Source organism: Neopelma chrysocephalum, unplaced genomic scaffold (genome assembly GCF_003984885.1).
Source record: "Neopelma chrysocephalum unplaced genomic scaffold, ASM398488v2 Primary Assembly neopelma1_25, whole genome shotgun sequence".
NCBI lineage: Eukaryota > Metazoa > Chordata > Aves > Passeriformes > Pipridae > Neopelma > Neopelma chrysocephalum.
In genome coordinates, this window is record NW_020897694.1 from 25,329,758 (window position 1) to 25,353,713 (window position 23,956).

General features: G+C 39.2%; 1 protein-coding gene across 1 annotated transcript in view; it reads left to right on the plus strand.

Moving 5' to 3' along the window:
* Positions 1-21,887, plus strand: part of HS6ST3 (heparan sulfate 6-O-sulfotransferase 3) — a 307,286-nt gene extending 285,399 nt beyond the window's left edge. Inside the window, exon 2 of the mRNA XM_027674654.1 lies at positions 17,304-21,887. Coding sequence (XP_027530455.1) covers positions 17,304-18,009 — 706 coding nt within the window. The 3' untranslated portion in view covers positions 18,010-21,887. The remainder of the gene's footprint in view (positions 1-17,303) is intronic.
* Positions 21,888-23,956: the final 2,069 nt, after the last annotated feature.

Sequence of the window (23,956 nt, forward strand, 5' to 3'; positions counted from 1 at the left end):
TTTCTCTCATCAATGTTAGGAAAAAAAAGTACGACTATATGGGTGGCTTGGTGTAGCGCAAGGATGGCTGAGTCAGACCAAAGGTCCATCTAACCTAATACCTTGTCTCCAACAATGGAGAGACCAAGGAGGATAAGAACCAGGCAGGCATGTAATGACAATAGTCCTGAATATACTTCCCTGCTTGAAAAATTCAAGGCTTGAGAATTTCTTGCCTACTGGAAATGTCTCTGTTTTTAATAGCTTTTGATGGGTTTGTCTTCCATGAACTAATTGAGTAACTTCTTGAACTCCTTTTTAATAGGACATATTTCATTCAGCTGTTTTTATAGAATATGATTCTTCTAAAACCTTTTTAGGAAGCCCAAGCTAAATCCAGGATAGATTTAAGAGAGCAAGTCCAATTGCAATACTATAACTGCTACAGGATGTCTAGAATCGAAAGTTATGCCAAGATTTTCAAAATAATTTCTGTCTCTCAGGTTTGTTAAGAAAGCCTGAATAAGGCACAGGGATATAAACTGAGCCCTTGGAGCATCTGTGTATCTGGAATGCAAAAATGAGGCAGATGCAGTTTCAGTGAGGTAAAATTAAAGAGTCACAATTAAAGAAAAATCCATATCCCAATAGCTTGTAGAGGGAGAGGCACAAATGAGGGCAGTGCTGTGAAAATGGCCTGTGGGGAAGCAGCCACATGGCTAAAACAACACATTTCTTGGTGAGACCTGCACCCCATGCTCCAGCCCTCAGCCTGCCCTCCTCAGTCAGCCACACGGCCCCTGCGCCCACCCCAGCAAGTGACGGCATATCTCTGTTGCTGACAAGGGCTTGAGTGGCACCATCCCACTCCCACTCACTTTTTCTCTGCAGCCAGCTCAATGTGCAGAGAAACATGGTGCAGGAGCAAATGGGCTTAAACTTAGCTAGGAGAAAGTTGGTTTTCTTCTGTGTCAGCCCAACAGCACATGGAAATGCTCTGCTTCCTCTGCAGCTCCTCCAGGCATAAAGTTATGCCACTGCTGTGTGAGGACACAAATAATGAAGGAAAAAAAGAAGAAAAGAAATAGAGGGGAAAAAAAGAAATAAAGTGGTGCCAAAGAATGAGTGTGAAGCTAGAAGGAAAAGAAACAGAAAAATACACACATAGTAAGAAAGAAACACTGCAATATTTGTACCTCTGGTGATTCCCAGCATTGTCTTCCCAGTTTGAGTATTGAGATTGTGCTCAGGATTCACCAATTTAGGAATTTTATTCTCAGATCCTTTACTCCAAGGCATTTGTCATGGATTTTTTCATTAAAATCAGGTGTGTTTTTTTAAATTTAAGGTTCAGCCTCTGTTATGTGTGTTTGTAGACTGTTGATTTGTTCTATATATTCAGTTTGCTGGCCTTTTTACAATAAATGCAGGCATGTTTAGGGATTTAAGAGAATTACATTTAAGACTGAAAAACTTTTTCAAGAAACCTGTGTATTCTTCTCTCATTGTCTGGTTTGTTACTGTTTGCCCAGCATTTGTTATAAATATTTCTTCCCAATCTGTTGAGAGTACTGGGACAAAAAAAAAAGGCAATTCAATAAGAGCAAAGTTGTAATTGTCTTTACACAATTAAGGAGAAGGGGAGCCTGTACTGTCCCTTCCTACCAGCCTTCCAACAAGGCAGGCTGGGGTGTGTGCCAGGGAATGCTTTGGTCTGGGAAGGGGTACTAGACAGGAGGAGTTGAACTTCTGGCCTCTGAGAAAAAATATTTTCCTGAGGACTTTGGGGAGATGGTATAGCTTGGTGGCCACTGGCCCAAGCCCTCACCTGTGGGTCCTGCTGTTTGAGAAATGATGGATGAGGAGGGATGCCCATGCCTCCTTACCTCCTCACTGTGGTGGCCCCGCTATACTGCCAAGCCTTTTCCATTGATACTCAGGGAATACTAATGTGACCGCTCAGCTAATCCCCTGCTACACCTCTGAGGATCCCTGCTGCTTTTCCAAGTCTGATTTTTTGGTGATAAATCTGCGCATGTACTGATCATTGTTCCTAGTAGTAAAAGCATTGTTACTGGAAACAACATGGAAAAATGTCTGAGGTGAGTTATTTTTAAAGCAGTGATTTGCATGGACGTGCTTAATGCTGGTGTATTTATTAAGGCCTTGGAGCAAATTAAAGTGTCATGTCTACAAGTCTATGTGCATGCAAACTTCCTTGTCATCCAGGCAGGGCTGTAGTTTAACCTGAACATACAGCAGCTGCTGTATCAAGATGGAGAGCAGGGATCCAAGTGCTAAACAGCTCTTGGTGAGACTATTAGGATGCATAGTTTTGTCATATATGAAAAATGATACAATTATAAACAAAAATTTTACTTTAGAAAAGCCCATTGAAAAGGAACATCTTCAAAGCAAAAAACCAAAACCAGATTAGTTTGCACCCTTTTCTTTTTTTCAACTAATTTTACTAGGCAGGTAGCATGTCTTCAGTGGCTCAGGGAACTCTGATGAGATTTTTTTGGTAAATTCGGAGGTTTTAACTTATGTTAAATTGTGTAATATTCAGTATGTGTATCACAAATAAGACTGACACGGACTTAGTAATCTCAGATAAAAGACTGAAACATTGAAGTCATTAAAACTGTAGAAAAATGTTCATAATATCATATTTTAACCTGAATTTTGCTTTCCTATTTGCATCCCTGCTATATTTGTATTGACAGTAATATTCTGTATGAGACAGAAAGTAATTTACAGTCTATAAAGAAAACCTAATGAGTGTTCTGTATTCAAATCTTTGTGTTACTTAGGATACACATCAGCCACTTTGCTCCTTCTTAATGCAGAAATATTTTTCATAACTCTGTCATTATCCAGTTCTTTTAGAGCAAGATAAGTTTGTGACCTAAAGAGTACTCTGGCTCTTCAAAGGGAAGGGAAAAAATCCTCCATTTGCAAAGATAAAAATTCTTACCTTTAGATATTCCTAGATGTTAAGCTCAGTTTCAGATAGGTTTTGTCTCTGCTGCCTAAATTCACATTCAGCATCTACACAGATGTTCACTAATTTCCATGAGAGATACATTTGAAAATAAAGTCCCACACACAATTCCCCTGGCCTTTAGTTCAGAAAGATGCTAGATCATGTTGAGTCTCAATGTCAAATATCTCTGTGGGGAAAAACCAGAAAGCCTAACCTATTTGCATATGTGAGAGGGTATGGCAACAGTCTGCTGCACTAATGTATGAGGAAAAGGTTATTTTACAGTAATAAAATTGCAAAGATGATAACCTGCAGTTCAAAAAAAAAAAGAAATTCCTTCTTGTTTTTACAGACAAAAAGGAAGAAGGAAGGTAACATCCACTCTGAGAATGTAGCTGGATTTTAATAAAGGTTGGATGACTTCATGGCCCCTAAAAACATTTATATATAAATGCCTTGAGATAATAAGGCTAATCAAATGTCATGCTTCAAGTAGTCAGTTCATAGCCTGAAGGGAAAGGGAAGTGCTTTTTTGCCACTGTACAGATGTGCTTCATTGATTAGGATTTGCCCATTACAGAGGAGAGTTGCAGAGCCACAGGCATCCATGATGACTTGCTGCAGCCAGTATTCTTATGGAGTCCTATCAGCATCTTGGCTTGTGTGAATGCACACGTTTTGCAGAAGCCCGGACTCTGTCATCAGCATGGGTTAAACATGATCATATCATACAGCACTACTGCTGAGCAATCATGGAAACTTTGTTTGAAGTTTGCACTGCAGATCAAGGTACAGAGATTTATTTGAATGAGTTAGCAGATTGGTGGTTTTGTGCTGTATCTACAGGGTTGAATTCATATAATCCCTAGCTAGTTTTCCTGAAAGGTAAAGAATCCCTCATAAAAGCTTTTTAGAAGCCTAGGCTTCTTTATTTTATCTTATTAACTTTTTTCTCAGAGCATAGCATCCACAACTGATAGTGGTACAGTGCTGTCCATAGCCTGGCATGTGTGTCTGAGCCTGATTAATTAAGATTTGTGGTCAGAAGAAGGAGATGGTCTGATTTCTGCTAGGTATTCCAAGGTCAAATGCATGGTAAATAATAAAAACATCACAGAGCTACAATTGAGTTAAGAAGATGAGGACTTATAACACTGTCTCTGTAAGACATTCAGAATATTAAAGCAAATAACAAGGTATCCCAAACAAGATTTGTTTTTCATATCTGCAGGGAATTGAGAGGACAGTGGAAATAACTTTAATGCCATTTGTACCTTAACTGTGGTGCCTACGGGATGCATTCATAGAGAGCTGAAATCACTCATAGTCGTTTACTTTGCGCTTAGCCTACAAATTACAATATAGCATAGAACCAGACTGCATCTCGGAGGCTGCCTCACCATGGCAGTGTGAGCTGACTCTGTGTCTGTGCGTGTCTCTGTGTGCGTGTGTGTGTGCGCGCAAGTGTGTAAACAGTCTCGTTTTCGCTGTTTATTGCAAGCAGTGAACTTGGAAAAGCTTTATCAAAGTTCTTTGTGTGCCAAATATATAGTGGAAATTGTACATAAAAACTGATTCCCTTTCAAATTGCAGTTTTCGTTGGATGAAATTCTATCATAAAGTCAATTCTAGTTGGTAAAAGCTTTTATTTCTAAGATACCATAGTATCTGTAGACAAAAGCTTTATAACATCAAGTTTTGGAAAGCAAGTTAAGCTTTTGCTAAGATTTAGGGAAGATTAGAGGGCCCCCTTGTGGAGATTTTATGGATGTATGGATGTGGAGGAGGAGGAAGATGGCAATTTTGCTTATAGCTTTGAGTTGTATTATTCATACCAAACATTTCTGGGTTTGCTTAGATGCTATCGAGTATTTTAGTAAAACACAAAGTGCTGTGTGAAGTGGAAAGTCAGCAGTCTGTCGTGAAGTGTTCAGTTGAAATACCTGTCATCTATTTGCTTAATATCTCATAGAAAAAAACATACCATTACATCACAAGAAGAGGAATTTTAGGAAAAAAATAAGAAAAAAAAGCTTTTTTTTTTTTTTTCTTTTTTACAGCTGGACAATTTCCTTAGGTTTTTTGAACTGTTTCAATGTATGAATGGGAAAGACTACTTTTACAATGTTTTCATTAGTAGAATAACCTGAAATTCTTTTATATCCATATTGTCATGTTGTTTACCTTACAGGAAGCAAATCTCAAAAGTTATGACTAAACCTAGTTGTTTTAAAAACTCAATATGTAGGACAAGAAAATGACTGTGATGCCTCGATGTTGTGATGATCATTTATAATTTATGGTCATTATGCTTCATGTCAGAATTAATAAAGATTTGAGGCAAATCTTGGAGAGAATAAATTGATGTACTTTCAAAGGGATTTCAATTACTGGGCCTTTTTTATTGTTAATTACTTTATTAATTGAGCAGAATTACTGTACTGATTCAAAGTGCATTGCAGTGAAAAAACCCACAGAATCTTTATCTGAGCATCCCAGACTTGGAAAAGAGTGCCTGCATCTGAGGTATTAGTTGGAAATCAGAGAAAGCTCAATTAGGGAGGGGAACTCGTTACATGCCACTTGCAGTACAAACTGGTTTCCAATGAAGCCAGCTATAGAGGTGATGCTGGTGCTGCATGTCTTACCTAGCCAGAGAATAAAATGGGATAGCAACAGCTGCTTTAAAAACCAGGAACAGGATGAAAATAAGTATTCTATTTGGATTTAAAATAACTACTTTTGCTTTGTTTTAGACCTAACAAAATCTGACTGAAGAAATGTAAATGTCAGAAGATTTAAGGATCTGGCCACATTTTATTTGTTTTCTCAGGGGCTCTTTGAAACTGAATTTTACCAAGCAGGCGTATTCCTGCAGACAGCCAGGACCCTTTGATAACAGATCTCTTGTAATTCTGCATAAAAGTATGTAGTGTTTTTTTTTCTTTATAACCATTACAAAAGGCCCTATGTTGTTTAAGTTACCAAATAGGCAGGAGTTCTGCATCCCCATCTTTTTGCACTGAAGCTGGGGGAATGCTCAGTCACACAGGCAGTAACTTGCCCCATGGAGGCTCCTCCTGAAACAGGGATTTGTTTTAACCTTGTTGGCAACTGCTCAGAGACTGTGACCTGATCATGAGGAAGGTTTTGTGGTTTGTCCTGTGTGCATGAGGGATGTCATGAATCCTGCTATACTAAGCTGTTACCTGTGGTTACAGGCATCAGACTTTTTCAGGAGGGTCCCTTCCCAAAGGATTTCTTGTTAGCCTTGGAGGCTATATTGGCTAAACAAGGTTGAACTGTAGGTCCCTTGTGCAGCACTGTCTCCAGGTTTGCTCCTCTCTTGTCTCTTGCCTGTCATCACCTTTCCTTTCTCTGGCCAGCCCTTGTTTCTGCTGCCACATCATGCTGTGGGTCATCACCTAAGCTCGTTTCCCCTGTACATCTCTCTGAGAAAGACAAGTTCAGTACTTCCTTCCCAAACTGCCTCTAGCTCTGGAAGGAGGCAGGTAGTACAGTAGTGCAAATACACCCTTATTTCATTTTTTGTTCTGTGCAGTGGCACAGCAAAGGCAGAGACAAAAGAAACAACATTTTTGAGTAAAGATGTACCCCAGATTTACACAGTTCTTTTGAGACACAGCAATTATCTCTGCACAATAGTGATGAGATAGAATTGGGGCAATGTGAGCAATGGATTCCTCCCTTGCCAGTCCCAGCCACAAAAGATTTATTCTTCTCCCTGGCACAAATGCCTTGCATATCTTTAAAGAATCTTATAAGACACTGCATATCTATTGCTTTTGAATAGTATTTCCTCCTGTGTGTGCTTACACGCTGTTTCTTACAATGTACAAGGTTTTTGTTATGCATGTGCTTGATAGAACAAAGAAATTCTTATTGTTTGAATTATTATTGCATTTTGTATTTATATTTCTTTCAGCAAGCTTCTTGCTGCTTCAGTCCTTTCAGCAACTTAAGGAATACTTAGAACAACTGTGCTTGATATAATTTAGGCAAAGAACAAAAATCTCTGGATGGAACTTTGTTAGATTTGTGTCTCATCAAGAAATGATTTACAATTTGTATCAAGCTTATTTGATGGACAGAGGCAATTTGTTTTTCTATCAAATCACCTCATCTGTACACTTCTATTCCAGACTGCTTCTCTCTGAAATAAATTGTCATTTCCCCATCTTAACTATCTTCTGTGCTCTCACATGCAGCAAAGCTGGAGCCGCCATTCTCAGCCTCTGGCCTGTGACATGTAAATATCCAGCATTTATCTCTGATAGGAGAAGGGAGATTCACATTCAATAAAGTAGATAGACCAGTAGATAGACCAGCATCTGCAAAGTTATTATACAAGCCAGAAAATGTGAGGGTGAGCATGAGAATTTTCTGGTGAACAGGAAGCTGGTAACAAAATGGTGTGTGCTGAAAGAGGAACTTTCTGGTTTAAAGGAAGGTTATCAAGGGCTGATTTTAAGTCTGATCCTATTTCATGTTTTCATTAATGATGTTGTCACTAAAAGCTGAAGTATGTTAATGGAATTTGCTTAATGACCTTGAGGATTTCACAAAAACAGGTAGAATGAAGTTTGGTAGTTCAAAGTGCATGGTTATGCATCTCAAGCCAGCAGAAACAGATTTCCTCTATCAACTGAGTGCTTATCAGTCAAAACAGGGAGAGTGGAAAGACATCTTTGTATTCCTAGAATCACAAAATGGTTTGGGTTGGAAGGGACCTTAAAGACGATCTAGTTCCAAGCCCCCCACCATGGGCAGGGACACCTTCCGTTAGACCATATTAGCTTGCAACAGAGTATGAGTTTCCAGAGTTATGTGGCCCCATAAAAAACCAAATGCTATGTTAGGGTGTATCAGAGAATACATTGTCAGTAGAGATAGAAAATATTTGTTGTACAAGACACCTCTAAGGCCTTGTGAAATTTCCCCAATTCTAGCCATGTATAGTGATATTTGAAGTCATGCAAGTTCAAATGCCAGGAAAGGACTTCTTGGATGTTCAAAAATCAGAACCAATGTCATGATCTTCTTACTTTTGTAAACTCCCTATCAAAAGCTAGCATGGAAAGCTGAGATGTTGGAAAACTTTGGGGGCATCTCTGAGTGGAGCAATCTAAGCATGACCCGAGGGGTTTGGGGACTGCAGTGGTCACTTTTGGCTTGTCTTATCAGAAGAGACAGTAGCAAATAGTTCAGCTTTGTAAAATGAAAGTTGAGAGGTGTAATTGCTCTCTGATCTTCAATTTAGATGCTATTTCCCCTTCTCTGATGTTACATTTATAAATCCCCTTGATGTATTTGCATTGTTAACCCAAGGACAACTAGATCTAAGTAGATTAAGACCAGGTTTAGCCTGGGAATAAGACTCATGTTCCTAACTGTAAGAAGCAACCTTCACAAGCTCTTTTCAGTAGCAGCAATGGCATGAAAAGGATATTTCAATAGGGGCTAGGATGCTTTAGGAAGGGGATAATTGAGTGTTGTTATCTGTGCTGGCAGGGAAGGGTACTGTGGCTCTGAGAACCTCCTTTTTGCTATATAAATCAAGGGACTGTGTCTTGTTCATATCTGAGCATCCTTAGCTCTTACTATTCTGTGATTTTCTTCACTGGCAATGAAACTGAGCTTACCTACATAATTAAATATAGAGTTAAATGCCCAACTTTATGCTCTGTGTTTGAAAATTTATGCCTAAATCCTAAAGGCAACACACAGGAAAAGCCTACATTATCTCAGAAAACTCACACATATTCATATGCTGTTTGTGTGCATTTTCTAAAATACTGGGATTAAAACCACAGGTAGCTACATCATTTCATTAGTCTAGGAGCTGTTCAAAATCCAGAATTTATACCTGTGAATGGAATTAATTTCTTTAGGGACATGTAGTAGCTGCGCTGTCCTCTCCACTTTCTAGAGACTCTATATTGAAGAACGTGTCATTGAAATAAATATTCACGAAGTTGCTCAATAATGCAGAGTGTGCTAATTCAGAGTGTTATAGTCCTAGTTAAAATCATATTAAAAAAATCCCAATCTCTTAAACAGCAAAGCATGTCCCGGGGGGCCTGCCTAGGGTAGCCAGGAAAGAACAAAGGAGAATGGCGATGATCTGGTTGGAGAGTTTTTCTGGTTTGATATGTTGTCTGACAGGACTGTGCATTTGGTGACAGCAGACTTTGCACTGTCATTCAGAGTCAGAGAACCCCTGGGGCAGGAAGGGTCCTCAGGAGGTCTACAGTCCAGCTCTCTGCTCAGAGCATGGTCACCACTGAGCACAGATGGGGTTGCTAAGGGCTCTGTCCAATTGGGTCTTAAAACCTGCAAGGATGTAGCACGCAGAGGTGCTTCTGACAAAGATTTCCAATGCTTACTTGTTCTTGTAATGAAAATTGTTTTCCTTGTATCCTCCCCTTTTTCAATTCATGACCATTGTCTCTCATTAGCTATCTCACCATGCACATCAGTGAAAAGCCTGGCTCTGTCTTCTCACTGACCTCCTCTTAGATACTAGAAGGCTGCAGTTTCCCATCTCCACCTAATGTCTTAGATGCATCTTTGAAATACTTCATTAAAATCTGCATCCTCACAAGTTTATATTCTTCTATGTCAACAAACAAGTCTCAACACTCCCACTTTCCTTTTGCAGCAGTAGATCCCAAGATCCATTTTCACTGATGATTTTGAAGGGTATGTGGCAATGTGATATGTCAAGAATGTGATTATTATTTTCATGATTATCCATTACTTTAAAAATAAAAATTAGAATCAGCACAACTGTGGGTTTTGCCATTGTTTGCAGTACAGATGTAGTGTTGGATTTTGAAACTCATCTTTTTTCCAATATAGTGTGAATTTAAACCAGTGCTATGTTCAAACAGTTTACCTAGTATCTCACTCTGCTTGTATCTTTGTATGGCTCTACACCATTGTTAAATTTGTTCTACCTTCAAATCAAGGAAAATTAGACTCTTTAGGTGGAAAAATTCCTGATGTTGCAGCATTTCTGTTGCTACAGGTTCACTGTGTTTCTTCTACCCTTCTAGATTATCCTAAATCATTACTGTTAAAAGTTGTTTGATGTCAGAGTGACTGATCTCTAAAGACACTCCATGTCATCTGTCATTCTTTAATCAGGTGTAGGACACTAATCTTCTGACAACAGCCATGCAAGAAAAAAAAAAATAGTGCTATAAAGCTTTCCTGAGTTTTTTCTGATAGCATGGATACAGAATTTAATCTGATATTTCAGAGGATATTTTTAAAGGGCTTGAAATTTCTAAACAGAAAAAATTGGAGTTTTATAATGAAAGCAGCGAATTACTGTAAAAGAAATTCAAGTTGGTGACAGGAAGTATTCCTCCTTACATGCAAGAAAATATAAGGTTTCACATTTCTTAAGTGCTTCCCAGTGCCCAAACACTGCATTTCTATTGCCTGTAACAGACTGTGTCATCACAAATAACTTCCCGAGCAACCACCTTTATTTACCAGAACCAGAAATATAATCCCAGCTGTCTGACTCCAAGCCCTCCCTCTGTCACACTGATATACTGATATATCAGTAAGGACAACAAAATTATAATAGACTGTTTTTCTGACAGCTGGCTTGGAGATTTGTGTGAAACAATACAAAACTTAAAAACTTCGGTTTACTTTGGGGGATGCTCTAACTTTAAAAGCATGCTTATAAAGACATAACATGACTGATAGATGTATTATTGGTACAAAAAATCATGAAATGGATGTTCTCTGTAGTTGCTTCTCACTCATTACAAAATGTTATGTTACTGGATGCTTTTTGATACTGGCCTGAAGTTTGCATTCTGTGAATACATCCCTTCAGGCAAGGACTCTTTGACTCCAGGCATGGGGTTCACCTTACACATAGAGACACCTGTATATAGGTACCTATAACATAGACATCTCCAGGTTGGCAATTAAGCAAGCTCCCATTGTGGTCAAGGCACACAGTGCAATGCATAGGGAGCTTCAAAAGTGATGCAGCTCATGCCAGAGCTGGTGCCTACCATGGCCAGCTGCATCACTCTCCAAACACACACCACTGCCTGTATTGAGCAGCTCCCTGCTGGTTTCAGAGCTTGCCTAGATGTGTAGCTTATGTGTAGACCACTGCATTTAGATATCTTACCCTGAAAGTAGTATCTAGTCCCTTCTCTGAGCAGGCATATCATACCGATTTAGCTGCACATCCTGTCACTGGGGTAATGAAAAGTATAGTTAACCAACAGAGGCTCGTGGCCAACTTGGAAGTAGGAAACAGTAGCCAGTTTTTATTCTAGTTGGATCAGAGGTATGGGACAAAATCGCAGAGGAATAATGAGGCATATCTAAAATTTTATATTTTGTATGTCAAAATACAAGTTGGTTTATTTTATTTTATTTTATTTTATTTTATTTTATTTTATTTTATTTTATTTTATTTTATTTTATTTTATTTTCGTTTTATTTAACTCTACAGAAGTCAATGGCAAGTTCTCCTTTTTTGCTGATTAAGTGTCTATAGGACATTACAGCCACTGTTTTAAGTAAGTACAGTGCTCATCATCCCAGGTAAAAACAGCAGAAGAGGTGGGTGCTCCAATCCCCTGAGAAAACAGCCAATTAAGTGATTTTTCTATATTCTGAATTGGTGATGCATGTGGTAAGAGGAGACAATCATTAACTTTTTAACAGTGATGGCTGTTCTTTCAGTAAAAGGCTTGGAAAGAAACCCATGAAAACCTGAAAGGACAGCTAATAGCATAAAGGTCACAAACTTATGTAGAGGATCTCTTAGAAAACCATTCCATCACAGTGACAGATGCTAAGCTTAAGAAGCCTGTGTCCTGTTGCTACATCACCTTTACAAAGTTTGTGGGACAGCTAGAATTTATCTGTCTGGCTTGGTGGATAAACTGTATGATGCTTCCTGCAATCAGATGGACATGCACATAGTTTGTGCTGTTTCATAGCTTTTTTGTTACAGTGCTGTTGTTCTGAATAAGAAGTATACAGCCTGCTCTTTTTATGTTGGGCAGCTTATCTGTAAATTAAGCACAACATGGATGCAGTGACATTCTGGACAAAAAGGCTGCCAGCCTTGAAATTATACATCTGCATTTCACTAGGATGACTTAGAGCAGTTTGGATCAGCCCAACAATGTTTCTTTGATTTCTGCCTTCCCCCATCATTCTTGTTGCATGCTCTTGTTCCCTAATTGTTCATGTGTTGCATTATCTTCATTTTTGTTTCATTTGTTTACCCTCGTCATTTTACCATTACCCATACTGCTGATACTTTGCACCAAGAGAGGTTGCTGATTGCTGATTAACTCTTTTACTGCCTCTGAGAATTTGGGCTTCAGAATAAAAGTGGGAGGCATAAGGCTTTTGTTCACATAATGCTGATCCTTATTAACCCTTCATCTTGCCACAACCTCTGTTTTTACCAGAAGCATGCTGACAGGATGGCTTTTGCTGGGTATTTCAGGAGCACATTTACTTCCACAATTAAAGATGAGAACTTCTTGTCTCCACTTCGGTCATAAACTCGACCAGGGCTTTTATTTTCCTTGCTACCAGGAAGAACCAGAATGTGGGTGGTTTTATGCACCTGGATTTTTCAGTCATTTTGGTTTTCCTTTCTTCTCTCTGTTAGTGTTTTCCAGAATATTCTCTGGTGACTCTTTTTCTCAACCTCAAATATTCCTCCATCTCTGCATCAGCTGCTGTGAGCACACTCTTCTCCTTTTATGAAGATGCCATTCATCCTTCTTCCCCAGGAGGCCCTACAGGATGTTTTTGTTCTCAATGTGCGTTGATGCTTCACATATTTAGTAAATCTCCCTCAGCTGGGACATCTGTTCCATGGTGATAGAAGAGGCAAAATGCCCTGGCTTGGGATCACCTCTGCTAAATAGCAGACTCTGCTCCTCTGAAATTAATTTCTAAACCAGAGCAATACTATTGAAGGATTAATGTAAGATTAGAGTATTTATATTAAAATACCTTATAATGTAGAAGAAATACATGTTCTTAGGTTATAGCTAGAAGCTTGTTTTATCTGTTCTATTAATTAAAGGTTTTCTTTGCCTAATGCTAATGAAGAGGTTGCATTTCATATGTAAGTAGGACTAGAGCCTTAGGAATTACCAAGTGCTTTATAATTCTAGTGTAAACAGTAATGTGCAGCCCATGCTTCATGCCAGTGCTTGTTTGGGCCCTTGCATGACTCATCACGCCCTTGCCCTGACCATCACAGTGCTTAACACCTGTCCAAAACATCAACTATCCCATAGTGACATCTTCAATAATCCATTAATTTCAATACATCATGCTCAAAAGGAGATTGCTTAACCTGATGAAGTTATATAAAGTTCCTTTCAGGTGACTGTGACTAGTGGGCTGGTGTTTGAAATGTAATCTGAACTGTTTGTACATGTCTATGTGTTTATACAGTCACAAGATACATTGGCAAACACACACATGCATTTAATATAATTTTTCTGTCATTGACAACTGTAACTTATGGCCAGATTTCAATGTAAATTTTTACACGTACACATACACATGCACATGCTGATACATATATTGAGATATATCTATTGAGAGATATGTACATATATAAATAATTTGCATGGGGTTTAAATTAATTTGTAATATTTTGTGTAAAATATCTTCTTACTGATATGCCAGTGTATTCTTCTTGGCTAGCCTTTAAGCACTGAGGTTGTCTGTGACAGTAGTTTGAGTAATCCAGGATGAGAGTCCATTGAAATGAAGCCAATAAGTCTGTGATGCGTTTACTTTGTCAGACAGGGTAACAGAAGTGATTGCTTAATATTTCGCTCAGAATTTCCCACAGTGGGTAGCCATGAAGTTTAACATAGCCATGTAAGCATGAGCATGGGTGATGCAAGGGTGCCATTTGCACCAAAGAGAACAAGTGCACATCCAGATTGAGTGGCTCAAGCATATTCACTGTTTAGCTAATGTTATGCTACATTACCGAACAGTGAAGAAAGGACAGACTGAAGAGCATACTCAGTTTCATATTTTTATGAACTATTTCTCTTCTTTATTATGAGCTGACTCCTCAGCCATTGCTAGTGTGATTGAACACTTGTGTATGAGGCACTGAGAGCTCTGAAATGCTTCTGTATTTAATCCATAAATGTCAACATTTGAAAACAATTTCCTATGATAATTTTTATAATTTTCCAACTGAAACAAATGTGCACGACCTATGTATTTTTACTTATATCATTATTCTAGAGATATGATATCCTTTTCCGTGAAAGAAAACTTTGTGCATAACTGTGGTGCAGCATCCTCCCAATCCTCTATGTAGCATGTAAAATAGTGTCGTCTGGCCAGTGCTCAGGATTAGATGGAAGAAATCTTAAGGTCTTCCAGCCTCAGATTGGTTAAAAGGGTGACAGAGAGTCACAAACAGAAAGTTAATCAGAAGGCTGTGAACTGTGAATGCAGCATAAGCTATTAGTGCCTCAGAAACTAAATGTGTGTCAAGCTCCTGTTAAAGATTGTCTGCCAGGTAAAGAAGCCATTCAGTGGATAGCACAAGAAGGCAACTCTCTGAAAGCTGCAGAAACCAGAAGCAGATTAATCAGGACAGTGAAAACAGATGCAGAAGTCAGGTAGTCACAAGGAGGAGCAGCAGCAGCAGCTTGACGGAAGTTTCTCTCCTGGTCTGCAGAAGGGAAGCTGCGGATGTTATACAAAGATACGCTGTTCTCATTTCCATGTATTTGCTTCATAGACCTGTTTATTGTGCATCAAACATATTTACATATCCAGGGATGAAATGGAAATGATTGATGCAAAGGAGGTATTTTTGTTAATTGTTGTTGCTCTGAGTCATACCTGACTGCGACTGCTAGAGTTGGGTGAGGAAAGACAGAACTATTATTAGAGGTATAAATAACTGTCAAGAGCAACTTCTAAACCCATCTGTTATTACCACATATTAACATCCAAAACTATCTGAAGAGAGGATGGGCAGCAATACAAGGACTGAGCCAATGCCATATCTCTGTTGATGTAGATGCTAGCAACTGTCTCTGAGTCTTTGTCCACTGTTTTTCATTTCTGCTCCCTTGGAGCTTCAATCATTTTTGGTCACAACCCTATATGTGCCTGCTGGATGTTGCAGCAACTGTCTTACACTCAGAGTTGATGGGTGTTTGGGAGTTGGGCTATTTTATCTGCACAACACTAGTGAAATGTGCCCCCTTTTTGTCCTATTAGTTGGAAAGCAATTCTTAATGTGCTGTCATACATACAGTGTAGAGCCAAGATGAGATGATCATCCAATCTGAGAAGAGAAAGCTATGCCTGAAGTGCCCAAAGACAGTGATTTTCATAGTGGAACTATCCTGCAGAGCACACAGGAGGATTCCTGGTACTTCCTGCTCTGCAAGAGTAGAAGAGGGATTTTAGAAATACCTGTCTATGAATGGTTGTGGGATCCTTGGGTTCAGTGTTGATGTGGGCTGTGTAAGTAACTGAAGGGGATCAAAACAGCTGAAGTGCGGTTTGGTCATATGTGAGTAGCAGTCAGAAAGCCCAAGCTCCCAATGATTTTAGAAGTATCATCCTTCACAGTGTCATTCGATGCTAACACAAATCATGGTTTCCACTGCAAGCGATAATGAAAATACATCTGTGGTGTTCCCTAATTTAAATCCTTCCACCTGTAAAGCTTCTGCTGTGAAATGATTCTTGAAACAGCTGTTTCCATTAGATAGCAGCTCAGGAAATGACCCTGCAGCAGAACATAGTCCACAGTTTGGCCTCACAACCTTATTTCAGAAAATACTGTGGGTGGAAAACTCAGAATGAATAAGGACAAAGCATTCAGACCTGTTGCCTTTTACCTTGTCTACACTGGGAAATATATCTGCATTTTTAGGAATATGGAGAGAAATATATATTTTATGGCAAACCTAGGGTTTATGGAGATGGTGAATCTTTAGTGTCAGAAAGTGTGTGTTATCTGGAAAAGCAAAGTAATCATCTTGGAGATTGTTGCAGATTTTGAGATTTTTCATCTAATTGGAGCTAGATCTTTATTACATGGCTCTCTCAAAATGTTGGTTTGTTCACAGGGTAACTTGTCTTTAGCAAGCTTGCTTTCTGCTTACTTCCTTTGTCCTTCCCTAGGCTCAAAAAAGAGTACTGAAATCAGACTTTTCTTAAGAAATCTTAGGACTCATGATTTAATAATGTATTGTTTGCAGTCAAATGAGTCATGCAAACTCATGAGCCTATTTTTGAACCAGACCGTGTGTTAATTTTAGTCATGAATCTTCCTCTGGTTATTTTAACTGACAGAAATCATGAGTATTTTGGTTTTGGTTTGTGTTTACGATATCACCTTATAATTCAGGGAAGTTATTATTGAGTAAAACATTTCTCAGTAAAAAACCCTCAATCTCTGAAAGCCTCCTTGATGCATATTCAATTGCAGTCCCTTTCAGTTTGCCATAAATAGACGTACAAACTGAATTTCATAGCTGAAAGATGAACTAACAATGTGAGTTCTGTAGTTATTTGCTCTATTTCAGATCAATATATCATAGTGTCTCTTGTAACCTTGACAGTGAGGTTGAATAATGATGGTCTTTACACCAACAAATGCTTTTGTATTACACAATTATAACTAATTTCAATCAAGCACTTGTCTAAAATTGAGTCATATGAATGGATTTTGGGTCTCTTATTATCTTCACTCCAACCCACTTAATAATAGAGGTTGTTTTAAGTAGGTGGCTCATGCCAGTCTTCCACATGGTATTATTTTTTGCACTTGCACCATCCACGTGAAATTACTCATGCTTTTCTTATATAGTGATGAAGTGCTGTATGGATTATTATCTTGTGGATCTTGTGACACATGTGACTCCGTCCAGGAGAGAAGGGGCAAGATTATATCAACGTCTTTTCCCACTGTTACTGAAAGTTAACACTTCAAAGTAGAGGGGACTACAGTTAATTGGTTTCACAAAGTAACTGTGGCTGAACAGTTGATAGGTCAAAGTAATTCTGTTTCTCTGATGACTGCTTATTTCCTTTCATATTTTTCTTTTTCTCTGAATTTGCCTTGTGCTTTATTCATGGTATTTATGAAGCTTTTTCTGTCTCAGAAGTAGCCACTTTAAAGTGCCTACATTACACTGGAAAAAGTGAAGGGTGTGATGCCACTGTCAGGTACTGTTTTCATTGTAGAATAAATAGTGAAATCTACTGAAATCTTAAAACTGTGTTTAATTATATATTTCAGAAATTTCTATTACATCACAATGCTGAGGGATCCAGTGTCAAGGTACTTGAGTGAATGGAAGCATGTCCAGAGGGGTGCAACGTGGAAAACTTCCCTTCATATGTGCGATGGAAGAAGCCCAACACCAGACGAACTGCCTACCTGTTATGAAGGAGATGACTGGTCTGGAGTCAGTTTACAGGAATTCATGGATTGTAGCTACAATTTGGCCAACAATCGCCAGGTGCGCATGCTGGCAGACCTCAGCCTGGTGGGATGCTACAACCTGACTTTTATGAATGAGAGTGAAAGAAATATGATTCTTCTCCAAAGCGCCAAGAACAATCTGAAAAATATGGCCTTCTTTGGGCTGACAGAATTTCAGAGGAAAACACAGTATCTCTTCGAGAGAACATTCAACCTGAAATTCATTTCCCCATTCACCCAGTTCAATGTTACGCGGGCCTCCAATGTGGACATTGGTGAGGATGTGCGGCAACGGATAGAGGAACTGAATTTCTTGGACATGCAGCTGTATGAATATGCGAAGGACCTGTTCCTGCAGCGCTTCCAATACTCCAAGCAAGAGGAGCATCAGAAAAACCGGCTAAAGAGGCGAGAAGAGCGGCGACTGCTGCGGGAGCAGAGAGTTCACCAGTGGCCAAGGGAAGAGGCAGCAGAAATAGCCATTACTGAAGATTATAACAGTCAGGTCGCAAGGTGGTGATGCTCCTCCACCTTGACTAACCAATGAGAGGATCAGAGGGTTTGTGCAACTTGGCTACCTGGGAATTAGCCAAGGAAGACCTACTACTTTGGTAAATGAGACCTCGTCTGACAACTACCCCTCCTTGTCTCAGTTTTTTTTGGTTTCTGCCAGTGAGAATGTATTGTTTTCTCAATAGGTATTGAGTAGTGTTCCTAAATGGCAGTAGAATAAGATTCTCTGTCCAAAAAGACTTCCTTCAAAGCCCTAAGCTACGAGGACGGGTTGAAGAGGGAGCTATATCCTTTGCATTAACAGATGTACCCTATACAATCTGAGGTACTAAAACTTGTGCAGACATGAATGAAAAATTGGGAAAAAATACCTGGCTTGGCTCCTTTGTGACATGAGAGCTGTTCATTGCAACTGTAGTGCATAACTTTCTAGTCAATGAAATGGAGGAAAGTACTTACTTTGCCCTCCAAACTTCTACGTTCTGTGTTTCAATTAAGGGAAGAATTTGGTGAGGTGATAAAAAAGACCTAGAAAGTGTGGGATTGGGACGTTGCTTGTTCTGTTCTGTTAGCCAGCAAGCAGAGATGGTTTATAGGTGAAGTGGTGAAGGGGTTAGCTTATTTCTATGCAGACTCTGAAAGTACCAAACCCAGCCAGGCAGCAGCCATCTTTCTGAGTGTATATGGCAAAGGCAAAGCCTTGAGAAATGAGGTCCATGTGGCAACTGGGCACACATTATGGAGATAATCTGGCTGGAGGCAATGAAATCTGCCTTCACATTCACAAAAGGGATCAAGCAAACTACAGAGAGGAGGAAAGAGAGAGCAGGAAAAGCTTAAATATCAGTGTGACATTTTCCAGATTTGCTGTAAAAGCCTGGAGATATATTGTCTGTGAAGTTAGGCAGGTTTATGATGTTGTCTGTTAAAATACATTGATACTGAGTGAATACAATTTAAATCGGTTTTCTCTCTAACTACAGTAGTGACTTAAAAAGAAAAGCAGCTTTCATTTTTATAGGATACATAATGGATGTGTGGAAAGTCTTGATATTTATTACTCTGTATGAAAATTATTTGTAAATTTATTGTTTTCTTGATGAGAGATCTGTATCTGTTTTTCTTCCTTGTCTAGAAAAATATTCAATGGGTTCTTCCTCCACGTGTTACATTCTTGTGGCTAAACTGCATCTGTTTATTCCAAGATTTTATGGTTTTTTCATTTGTAATAGTGAAATTTCAAAAAAGGGTCCTGTGTAACATAGATCTTCTGAGAGAGTCTTTTTCCTTCTTCTAGCATAACTGTAAAGCATTAGGAGGAAATTTCTCTAAGTGCCTCAACGTGGCTGCTAAATCGAGATGCTGAAAGTATATTATTGCATGCATGAATGGCTTTTACCTTACAGATTTGCTAATTAGAAGTACTGGAGTACCTGATGTGGATGCACACTTCTCATTTGTTTTCAGAATTTGAGGTTTCTATCCAGTTGGTTAAAAAAATAATGCATTACATAAAAAAGAATTTGAAAACTGATTCCTTCATTTCTGAGTTGGGGGTTTTTGTGCATGCTGTAGCTTCTTTTCTTCCGACAATGCTCTTGCTACTTATCTATGCAGGATATCAAAAATACAATCTAATGATCCCATTGAGAGTTAATGCATACAATAATACATTAAACATGAAGTATCATAATGGCATGAAGAAGTGAAGAGGGATACTGGGATGATACCTCATTATCAATGTAGTTAATTAGCAATACACTGCTTTACATCTGATTGTCAATGTGCTACTTTTGGGGTGAGTAGTGGTGGGTTTTGGTCCCTAATACCTGTTCCACTGGTGGATCATGTGCATTCAGAAGGGAAAATGCAGGGCTGCAGATTGTTATTCTTCTATCTGAGCATGGGATGTCTGCCTTAGAGAAGAGTGAGGAGCTCTCTAGACTCCCGAATGGTACTGCTTGGATCCCCATCGCTTGGAAGAGGCACTCAGGCACCTCACTCATATATGGACACCTGCCTTCAGAGATTTAAATTGAAATCTTTACAGTCAAGGACTGAAGCTTACTCTGGGTGTCCTGGCTGCAGGACTGCAAGGCAATGAAGAGCTAAGCCTGACCAGTTTTATTGCATCTTTAACTAGTGTAGGTAATTCACAGTGATCTGACATCTTACCTGCTGGCACCAGGGCTTTAGGCTGGGCTGGCCCTGCAGAGGAAAGGAGCTTTCTGGGTAGTGACACAGGGATGAATGGAACTGTTGCATCTCCCCATTCCCATGCTTGTTGCTGCATCTTTCTGCAGACCACATAGCAAGAGAGGGGAAGGATGCTTTTTGCACCTGATACTCTCTCTCCAGGACTTGCAGGTGCACTTCTTGTTTCCACATGCACAGTGAGCTAGGGGTTCTGGGGAGACCCTAAAGGACAGCAGAGAAGCCATCCATGTGGGAAGAGAGATGCAAGGCCAAATTCACATTAAGGAGGAAGGTAAGTGAGGAAGTAAAATCAGTTCCAACTATTTTTTTTTTTAAGGCATCCCTTTCTCTTCCTCCTAAGTGCAAAAAAAAAGTGTCCCCTTCCTCATGTGGCTGACTTTCCCCAGCAGACCATCTCTCTATGCTGCTCACAGCAATGGGGTCCTCACTTTTAATTTAGAAAATGCAGTGCTATCTTTTCAGGGGAGAAGAAACAGTGCTCAGAAATGCTTCTCTGGAGCCTCACCAGTGACTGTAAGTATTAGTTTTGGCTGTCTAAGGACACCAACTGTTCTCCAGACTATTCCTTCTGTCTGATACAAAACAAAGCCTAGTGAGGAAAATCCAAGCAGTCTTTAGACCCTTTACATTAGCTTTAATAGTTTGGCAATATCATCATGCAATGCCTAACCTCTTCATCAGTCATTTCCCAGGAGACAAGATTAGGTCCTGAAGAGCTGTTAATGTGCTGTGGCATCTACCTTAACACTTGGGATTTAGTTAAAATTGAAGTTGGTTTGTTGGATTTTTTTTTCCTCTGGAGCCTGTGTAGCGGATAGCCCTGATTGTGCAGGAATAGGTATTTCGGATTTGTTGGTCTGGGGTTTTTTTGAGAGGGGCAGAGAGCCAGCAGCTAAGATCTTGCTCAGAGCCCCTGGGACTGAAGGACCTGGCACCTCCTTCCCCAGCTCCAGCAGTAGATCAAGCAAACTCACTGCACCAACAATCCTGTTTTTCTTAGCTGAATTTCCTGGCACATGACAAATAAAGCAGTTTGGAAATACCTTCAGGCTGACTGCTAATACACAGGCTTGCAGTTTTTTTCCTCTTGGATACTGTGCTTGAAATAATGTAATGCAAAAGCAAAATAAAGACCCTGCTTCATATCTCTGTTATTCCAGGTTTTCATTGCTCTGACAGCATGGACTTCACTGTAATTACACTGACTCATATAAGATTGGAGTGCACCATGTTTCTTTCTAAACCTTCATGAGCAACAATGCTATAGGATTTCTGTCCATCTTTCTGGCATTATTTTGTTGCTTAAACAAGGCAATTTGGCTTGTGCTACTGTGGTGCTGAAACAAATCTCATTCTTTTGTAATGGAGATGTACTTGCTAATCCTTCCCATCACATTCCCAGCATTGCCTGCCTTTTCCAGTTATAATTTGTTGTAAGCTTGGAGTGACTGGAGAAACATGCCGTGTCATTAGAACTTGTTTCTGATAATTAGATGTCTAGTCCAAGAACTCAGCTTATGGCCTTACGGGCCATACTTTATTGAGGAATGATAATTTGTCCTCTTTCTCGCTCATCAATGATAACAATAAAAAGCTTTTTCACAATTGTGGTGGTTTGACCTTGCCTGGACCCCAGGTGCCCACCAAGCTGCTCTATCACTCCCCCTTCCCAGCTTGACAGGGGAGAGAGAATAAGATGGAAAACAACTCATAGGTTGAGATAAGGCAGTTTACTAAAGTAAAAGTGAAAGTCTGAGCATGCACAAGCAAAGAGAAAAAGAAAAAATTATTCCCTACTCTCCCTCAGCAAGTGATGTTCAGCCACTTCCCGGTAATCAGGGCTTCAGCATGTGTAGCGGTTGCTCCAGAAGGCAAACACTGTAAATAATGAATGCCCATACACACACTTTCCTCTTGCTGTGCTTAGCTTTTATATCTGAGCTCATGTCCTATGGTATGAAATATCCCTTTGATTAATTTAGGTCAAATGACCTGGTTTTGTCCCCTCTCAGGATACTGCCCATCCCCTGTGAGAGACAGCACTGGTGCTGTGCCAGCACTGCTCAACAGTAGCCAAAATAAGGTGCATTATCAACACCCTTCCAGCTACCAATAGAAAGCATAACATTGTGAGGGCTGCTGTGGGAAAATGAACTCCATCTCAGCCAGACCCAATACAACCATGGAGAAAGAAAAAACACCATTTGTGATACTGGATATTCTTCACTGCAGTTCTGTTAGTAGTGAGGCTGTGATAGCCTTGCTAGGGATTCTACCCAATATGCAGCAGTTATTTCATCTTCACTAAAAGCAGAAGTACAGAACAAAAAAGTGATGGAAGACAGATCCAAAGCCAGACTTCATAACTGTAGCATATCTATTCAACCAAATGGCAGGCCACATCACCTTTGCATGTGGAGATCTTTCAGATTTGACATCCGCTACTAAAACAGGAGGTTTCTTAAGTTGGTCTTCTCATTAGCACATGCTTCCTTCTGCCCTAGAAGGTTCTTGTTTCCCACCTGCACTCCTGTATCAGTTATAAGCACTGATGCTTTAAAACTTACCTCACATTTTTTTCTCTCCGTTGCTGTTCCCCTGCTACATATGGAATTTTTGGGTTTTGGTCTTGGATAAGGACTTGTTTCCAGGCTGGTGGAGACTACTATGTACAAGATGAACAATCACAATAAAATCATTCTGCTAAAGCAGATTGCTCTATCCTCCTTACATGTGGCAAAAGCACACTCGGAAAAGGTACCCAATTTGCACTGTAACACTTCTTTCAGTTTGGTTCTTGTAATAGTTTCTTTGTCTATATTTTGTGGAGGAAAATGGGTTTTATAGCTTACAACGTCCTTGGCTTTCTTCTTGGCCATATCACTATCTCTGTGATTTCAAATAAATGTTGAAAGTGAAGGGAAAAATAAAGAGTTCCCATCAGTTGCCATATTTAAGATGAAAGGGTCAATTGATAGGCTGTAAATGACTTTATTCTCTAGGAGTTTTCCTTCTGTTTATGTGCAATAATGTTTGTGAACTCTGCTACTAAGAGATTGTATTGTGAGTAAACATATCTACTTTCATTCCTATTTACAAGATAGTTTGTAGACCTAGGGATTTTCATTGATGTAAAGCACAATTTAATGAATTATTTAATGTGTTTAACCATTGTGATGCCAAAAGCAATTGTTTTAATTTATTTATTTGTTGGTGGTTTTCTGTAAAATTATACTCATTAAGAGATCTGTTAAAAATTAAGAAGTTTTGTTGAATATTGTTGGGTCCATTAATTACTTATGAACAACAAATAAACATTGTTTGTGTTTTTGAAACACTTAAAGATTCCATCTTACCTACAACATGTGACAGAATGAAAGGAAATGGCCTCAAGTTGCACTAGGGGAGGTTTAGATTGGATATTAGGAAAAAGTTCTTCCCAGAAAGGGTAGTCAAGCAGGGGGACAGGCTGCTCAGGGAAGTGGTTGTGTTACTATTCCTGGAAGTATTTAAAAGACAAGTATTTAAAAGCCATAAAAATGACTAAAAAGGCTTCTATATTAGTAAAAATTCACTGTGGTTTTTTTAACAAAATGTACATGAAGGAAAATCATGTTGATATAACTTAGTATTTAATTATCTTGGGGCCCAATACCAAATCTTTTGTTTCCAATTGATTTTGCTGGACTTTATCTCAGATTGAATTAAAACAGGAGAGTCGAGACTTGAATAGTCCC